The following is an 8183-nucleotide window of genomic DNA, read 5'->3' on the forward strand; positions in this document are numbered from 1 at the left end:
ATAATACAGATCAGACACCCGATCATAATACAGATCAGGCATCCGATCATAATAAAGATGAGACATCCGATCATAATACAGATCAGACATCCGATCATAATACAGATCAGACATCCGATCATAATACAGATCAGACATCCGATCATAATACAGATCAGACATCCGATCATAATACAGATCAGACACCCGATCATAATACAGATCAGACACCCGATCATAATACAGATCAGACACCCGATCATAATACAGATCAGACATCAGATCATAATACAGATCAGACATCCGATCATAATACAGATCAGACACCCGATCATAATAAAGATCAGACACCCGATCATAATACAGATCAGACACCCGATCATAATACAGATCAGACACCCGATCATAATACAGATCAGACATCAGCTCGGGGCCAGGTTACCTAAGCATGTATAATAATGGAACATGTGCCTGTTCATTCTTATTTGTATGAGAATTCTATTATTGTGCTCTGTGCGGTCCCTGGCTGGAAAGCGGCGGTCCCCGCAGTGTGTGGGATGAAGTCATGCAGATATTTCTCCGCCTCGGGGACAGTCACAAACACTCAGCTGACTGCTGGTCGTCTTGGCAGCGATGTGTAAACTAAAGAGATTCCTTTCACTGGCTTCCAGCTCCAGCAACTGGCGAGGATCCTTCCTCTGGGAACTGGTTGTACTGGTCATGGATACAGACTGAGGGCGTCCCATATCCCAGTGCTATGCCAGGGACCGTCTGCCAGCGTCTATCCACTCGGTGATCCCCGGACAGGTCAGTCATTTCCCTTCATTGTTACATATACTATAGATTATGTTTCCTTCAGATTGTGTCATCACACCTCCATGAAACCTGCCGATACATATAAACCACAATTGCATATAAAAGAGCTCAGTGGTCTATGTGTCTGCCTTGCAGCACTGGGAGTCCCTGGTTCAAATCCCAGTCAGGACACTCTCTGCATGGAGTTTGCATGTTCTCCCTGAGCTTTCCTTCCAGAATCCAAAGACATGCCGGTAGGTTAGATGGCTTTTGTTTAAATTGGCCTTACATGTGAAATCAAGACCTTGGATCACGTAGGCAAACTTGGCACTGCAGCTGTGATAAAAACTACAAATCCCCTCAAGCATCTGTCTCTGAAGGTCATGCCTGCGGCTGTCAGTCGTGCAATGCCTAATGGGACTTGTAGTTTTACTACAGCCGAAGTTTGGTTCCCCCTGCTCTAAATTGGAACCTAACCTCCCTAAATCTGGGGTAGCCAAACTTCGGCCCTCCGGGGGCTGTGAAATGTCATCATGCCTCTCGGAGTCATGCCTGTGGCTTTCAGAGTCTTGCAATGCCTCATGGGACTTGTAGTTCCACCACAGCTGGAGTGCTGAGGTTGCCTACCCCCAGAGGCGGCACCAAGCTGACCGTGTGCCCCTCATTATGTATCCACGTGACGCGCGTGAGTAATGGCGTCACATGCACATCACTGCCGGTGACCATCTTGGTGATGAATGCCGGCAAAGAGGGGACTTTTATCCTGTGGGATCAGGTATGCCGCTTGGTCCCTCCCCTCTCATGCAGCTCTCGGGCTCCCGGTCAGGGTTGCCACCTGTCCGGTATTCACCCGGACAGTCCGTTTTTTAATTCTTGTGTCCAGGTTTCAGGCCAGCTGGACACACAAGACACTCAGTGGCAATACCGGCATTTTATATTTTTCGACAGGTGCGGCTGTCGAGGTCCCCAGCGAAAGCAGGACCTCAGACAGCCGCATCATCCTGTGAGCCGCAGGTGCGTGCAAACCTCCTCCACCGGCTCCTTCCTGACACCACGCTGCCTGCCTCCGGACCCCAGGTGAGACCCCTGCACTTCCCACACAGGACTCCTGAAAGCCTTCATAGCCCACCTGAGACCCCGGAGACATCAGGGCGCCACCCCGAAACAACACAGAGAATGTAACTTCATGTTATTATTTATTGCTGGGATTTGTAGTATAGCCAGTCTCCTGGCTGTCTCTCCTCCATATTCTCCAAAACAAAATGACCGCATGTGGTGCTAGAACGTTTGGGTTTCACTTGAAGAAAAAGTGGCAACTCTACTCTCGGTCCATGTCTGAGTGCCTGACTTCCTGTCAGGTGTCACGGTGCTTTGACAAACTAAATGTCATCCAACAAGGAGTTACATCGACATCGAATTAAAGAAAAAAAGGTGACAGGAACAGATGTGAAGGCCACGTGGCCCCCCCATGGCCTTAAACATGGGGGAGATCTGCTCTGCATTTGTTATCTTAATTCATTGATGCAAATGGGAGCAGCGAGTGTGGGGTTATGTGGACCGACACTCTTATGTAGAATGCCCCCCCCCCACACCACACACACATGACCCAAAGAACAGCCTGGGCTCTCTGCATTCCTCTGTCCCGTTCTATTTGTCCTGGTGACCATTATCAGTAAAAGTGAATGCAAATTCCACATTTTGTGTTGTCACCAGCATAGAAATAGAAGGGGAATCCTCCAACGGGGGCACTAGTTCTGGTGACAACAGGGGAGTTCCTTCACTCGAGAGGAATTTCCTTTTACTTCCTGTTGTGGCTGTGGAACAGGAAGTGAAGGGAAATGCACACAGATGGCACACAGGGATTATAGCCCTCCCTTATGTTATCCAAAAATGAAAAAAGAAAAGTTTTAGTTCCACTTTAATTTCCGCATTTTGTTACACGGCAGGAAGAATGGTTTTATTGGCCTCAATGCGTTAGACCAAAGATAAGCTGTGCCCACCCCCCCCCCAAACTCAGTAGGAACTACAACTCCCGCCATCCTGTGCCACCCAAAACTATTGTAGGAAGGCTCTCGCCACATTGGGGTGAATCTTGTATCCGTATGAAGAGAACTGCTGCAGTTTCTTATTGTTAATATTATTATTGTTTAGGGAATAGCGATGGAGGATCCCTCTCAGAAGAAAGAAATGCTGCGTGAGTTCCTGCATTGTGCTGCGAGGGGGGGTGTGGAGGAGATGAGCACCAGCCCCATGCGTCATCCGGATCTGATCAACGCTCAGCATTCTGAATCTGGGGACACGGCCCTCATCGTGGCCGCTCAGGAAAACCAGCCAGAGGTGAGGAGGGGACCACTGCTGACCTCTCATTCTGCAATGCCAGTTCTAGTGTGATGTCAGTACTTTCAGTCACTGATATAAATGAGGACTTCTGACTCCTCTCTGACTCTCCTGATCTGAATACATATTCCTGGTCAGAGACTCAGATTACTGAAGGTAAAGGCATTTCCAGAAGTGTCCTATGCAAAAAAACACTGATGGAGGCTACAGCGCAGACAAGGAGGAGAAGAAGAACACACGGGCCACTAGAAAAGTGTTTACTGGATGGTTTTAGTGTTTTCATATCTTTCTGGACTGGACAGGTTCTCTTTCAGTTTAGTTCTGCTTTAAGAGCAGACAGAAATTGGAGCGGGAGGTTAATTATTGCTGTATTGAGGCAGTATGTCACAGAAACGATCCTACTGATGGGATGGGATTCAGGAAATCGTTATCCGCTATATATATGTTTTAATATTGTACAAGCTGCTTTTAATGCACTGTTTGTTATAGAGATATTGGTCTATTGGGATCCCCTTGTCTGGAGAGATCCGATTTTATTTCTTTTTAAACAAAATGAAGATATATTTTATTCTATTTTTTTCTAGACTACACTCTCGCTGAATCTCTTTAATTCTAATAGTCTATAATTGTCACAGAAAAGACCTGCTGATAGGACATGATTCAGGAAATAGCTCACATTTCCCGGGAGGATTGCCTTCAAGTCTCCATACTTGTTCTTTTTACTCCAGTGCTATACTAACCTTAAAGTCAGTGTAGTCCTGAACATGGCTAAGTCTTCAGAGGCCAAATACTAGGCAAAAATATTATTCAAAGTAAACCTGTCATTGCTACAAAGTGGCTAGATAGGTAGTCCAATAAAATGCAGGCACACAAAAGGGCCTCAATATACCGGCACTTGTCCTCTAGAGCAGTGGTTCTCAACCTGTATAATCGCAGGACCCTCATTTGTCCTTGGTCATTAAGTTGTGACCCAAGTCACACTGCAATGGAACGCACGGCATTAGGGTACAGCTTGTTCTGGTGCGGGCGTACAAACTGTGGGTGGGAGGTGTATTTGGGGTACCATTCAAATAAATGGCAACCCACCTCCCACACCAGAATCCACGGTACGTGCGATTGCGTGGTACAGTGCGTTCATCGCTCGGCACTATGCAATTAACACACTCTACTAGTGTAAATGTGCCCTCAAAAACACTGACATACATACACAATCTCACACACTCACAGACGCTCTCACACACAAATACATACTCCAAACATTTAACATTTTTTTTAAGGTCCACCTAGTCTCCCCTTCCTTGAGGACTGGAATGGATCCTCAGCCTGGGGTCCAGTGTGGTCTGCTGTGTTGGCTCCTTTGCGCAGGCTGTAGAGGTATCGGGAACCGGAATGTGAAAAGCATCCGGCGACCCACTGAACACGGGGTGTCGACACGCACTTTTGGGTCACGGCCCACCAGTTGAGAAGCAAGGCTCTAGAGCTTCCACGGAGCCCTGAATGTAGGTTTTCTCTTATTAAGAAGTAGACGATATCACCCCCTCACCTCCTATTGATCTGTAAGGTCACCCATCTATTTACTGTACCTTTAGGAAGGTGCTGGGGGCAGGCCAGATTAAGTCGCGATTTGCATAATTGATCACCTTGTATTTAGGAGCCGCAAAAGTGTCCTGGAAGACATCTTCAGGTATACGCATTCGATTCTGTAGGCGTGTATTTCATCTACATTGTTACTTTAGATTCTTTACAATTATGGAAGGTTTACTACACCCGTAAGTAATGTCTTATTTTGGAGACACTTATACATTTGTTAGAGAGCACGGCTTGAAGAGTCCCTATTGTCAGGGCTGTATTTAGCACAATGGCAGACGTGGGCCACTGCCTAGAGCAGCAGGGTTAGAAGAAGTAGCATTAGGCATTTACAAACTCTGATTACACCTTGTTTTTTTTCCCCTCATGGCCACCTCTGGACATCTGTGGCTAAATTCAGCAAGCTAACTGTAGAAAAAAGATGGGGCGGGAAAAAGTTGAGAGGTGTCAGAAGATTCTTCATAGCTCATACAACATGAAGCCACCTCTATTTTCTTCAGTTTGCTGTTTTGTACAGTGGAAAGGAAGCCGGGAACCTAAAGCAGATCTCATGATGCCTCCAGCAGGGCATTCTAGCTTTGGTTTTTACAACATTGTTCATATAATTCATGGGGCAGAGCGCAAAATCCTTCAGCTGTACCTAATGCAGCATGATGTCTAAATACAGAGGTGGTGGACCAGTCAGCAGTCAGTGCATTTAATCATGCTTGGAACACACATAGGTCTATACTCAAAAAAGGGTAGACTCATTGGATCACTACTTTTGTGGTCTTCATTCTTCTATATTTCTATGTAAAATTGTCCATACAATATTGTCTACAACATTACAAGTTTACATTGCTGATAACGGATTATTTTTATTGCTTGTAAAGGTGATTGCATTCCTTCTGGACCATGGAGCAGATGTCACCCTACACAACTTCAAGAGTCAGACAGCTCTGCATGTTGCCAACGATGGAATCCGGGCACAGTTGTTATTTGCTGTTGAAAGAACCTCATTTCCACAGCTGTCCCTGGCACAGGCAGCCTGGCAAGGAGACCTGGGGACCATTCAGGATTTATTGGTCAGTGCACTGGGCTTCTTTTCTGATGCATCCATACAGAGCATGGATCCTGACAATATTGGCTCGCTATATGCAGAGTTTTGGGTCACACGAGAACATTAATAAATCTACTCCTGTGACCCAAAAGGGAACCAACACCAAAAAAGGTTTGGCCATAGTTCTCTCTAAAGGACAGCCTCTTGGTAATAGTTGGCCCTGTAATAGCAGCTAGATAGATCTATGATACTGGAAGGACAGTCAGTCTTCCTCAAAGCTGAACTCCAGGTATATAAAGGTGAACCAATGTAAGTATGTACTGTATATGTCATGCCTGGTTGGCCTGCGTGGATCTTGTAAAGCACTATAGTAGCTCTAGCTTGGCCAGGTATACCATATGCATTCTTACATTGGGCCAAGCTGAACCAACGTATTTGTGCATAAAGGTTTACACCTGGAACTCAACTTTAAGTTACTGTAGATCGCTCTCTAATCAACCCAACTGATAGCAGTCAGTTGCAAGATACCTAGCTCTGTGGGCTGTGAATCTATCTTTAATTATCCAGGAGTAGCTTCTTCCAGCCTTCTCTGTGACACTCTTCAGGAAAAAGATTCCTTGCAGACGGTCCTTCCTGGCAGCCGTCCTTTAACTCTGCTCCCTCCATATACCGTATATACTCCAGCAGTTCTTGGGCCTCAAGCACATGCCCCCAGCATCAAAGCTAAGGACAGAGCCCAGGTTGCCTAAAATGTTCCTTTCAGCTCTATGCAGTCAAATCAGAACAGGGATTGAGAATTCTGTACAAGGTGTTGCCATGATTGAAAGACAACAACATTTGATATTTTTGGCAGCTTTAAGCTGCCCACACACCTTACAATTTATCTGCAGATTTTCTGTGGTCAGATGAAAAAGGTGCAACAGATTCCTCCATCTCCACTTAACTGTGTGGATGGAGTAATCAACACCTGAGCCAATCTGTTGCACTTTTTCCATCTGACCACAGAAAATCTGCAGATAAATTGTAAGGTGTGTGGGCACCTTTAGAAATAATAGCGATCTACAGATTGAAATGGAAAGGTATTCTAATATTTGGTACAAAATGTTCATGGAGTTTCCGTTTAAATTACATTTATACTGCACAGTGGGTTACAGCAATGCTTTATATCTCAAAAGATAATCATACTGACACTACAACCTGTCCAGTCGTGGGACACAGTGGGGGGCGGCATGTAATAGGGGGTGAGGAATAGGTGTAAGAAGGAATCCACTGACTGTGTACATAGACGAGTCTTCCAGCAGCACAGATCTGTAGGGAGAAACTCCTCTGTGAGAAACAAATGTCATACATCAAACTTATTACTTAAGTCCACAGATTCTTGCCAGGATGTGAATGCATTAAATACACAAGGCCTGAACCCACTGATGTTGGCTGTGCGTGATGTGGACCTGTTTGAGGGACTAACCATGGAGAGAGAGTACAGACCAGTGTCTGGATTAGAAGCACTGATAAAATGTCACGGGTAAGTGCACACAACGTAGGAAAATGTAATGCTGTCTTAGCCGGTCCCCCAAATTCTCCTGTGACTACTATCATTGCAGTGTTGTACCTTGGTGAAGTTTTTGGTTTCAATGCTATATTAACCCAGTGTTGTGTCATTCCGAGTTACAAGACCTACTCATGCAATACATTTCTGCTACATCAGAGGATACGGAAATTGACAGCTGACTGGTTACTAAGAAAATCCACCCCGCACCTCTACCTTTTAACACCTGACAGAGGGTGCAGGGCCTACGGTAATATAAGTCCAAAAAGAGAAGAGATGGCCAGCACACCAAGGGTTATAGACCTCAAATCTTTACTGGGGTCTTCATTGAAAAAATAGCACAGATAAAGGAAACATGGAAACCCCCAATGTGTCAGAGACTCTCGCGTCCCCATTCTTAAGATAACAGCTCATCTGTCACCTTGAGAGAAGAGACCATATGTTCCCCAAATGTCAGTGATTTCCATGTTTTCCTTATCTGTGCTGTTTTTTCATTGAAGACCTCAGTAAAGATTTGAGGTCTATGACTCTTGGTGTTGTGACCTTTTCTATTTTTGGTTACTGGGTGTTTTTATAACTCAGCTCTTATGTCTGAACATTTACAAGTAGAGTACAACTGGGCGCGTCAATGATGGAGAGGGATCTTAATAACAGCATGCAATGCCAATCTGCAGCTTCTAGAACAGGTATAGGCTAGTGATGCACCGATACCAAGTATTTGGGTGAGTACTCGTCCGAATGCTCCCGATGTCTATCCCAATACGGGAACTTCCAGTATCAGGACGCTGGGTGGTGAGTCATTACACGTTGCACGGCTTCCTGATTGGCTGGGAAGGAGACTCCATGCTCCCTCGTCACCAGGGAGCATGGAGCTGCCTTCCCGGCCAATCAGGAAGACGG

The 8183-nt window shown here is 45.6% G+C and overlaps 1 protein-coding gene across 1 annotated transcript in view; it reads left to right on the top strand.

The window, feature by feature from the left end:
• Nucleotides 1-2943: 2943 nt before the first annotated feature.
• MAP3K19 (mitogen-activated protein kinase kinase kinase 19) overlaps nt 2944-8183 on the top strand; it is a 29273-nt gene continuing 24033 nt past the window's right edge. The window contains exons 1-3 of the mRNA XM_018563031.1: nt 2944-3111; nt 5571-5762; nt 7123-7259. Of these exons, the coding sequence (XP_018418533.1) occupies nt 2962-3111; nt 5571-5762; nt 7123-7259 (479 nt within the window). The 5' untranslated portion in view covers nt 2944-2961. The remainder of the gene's footprint in view (nt 3112-5570; nt 5763-7122; nt 7260-8183) is intronic.

This window comes from Nanorana parkeri, unplaced genomic scaffold (genome assembly GCF_000935625.1).
Source record: "Nanorana parkeri isolate BGI_ZX_2015 unplaced genomic scaffold, ASM93562v1 scaffold626, whole genome shotgun sequence".
Lineage (NCBI taxonomy): Eukaryota > Metazoa > Chordata > Amphibia > Anura > Dicroglossidae > Nanorana > Nanorana parkeri.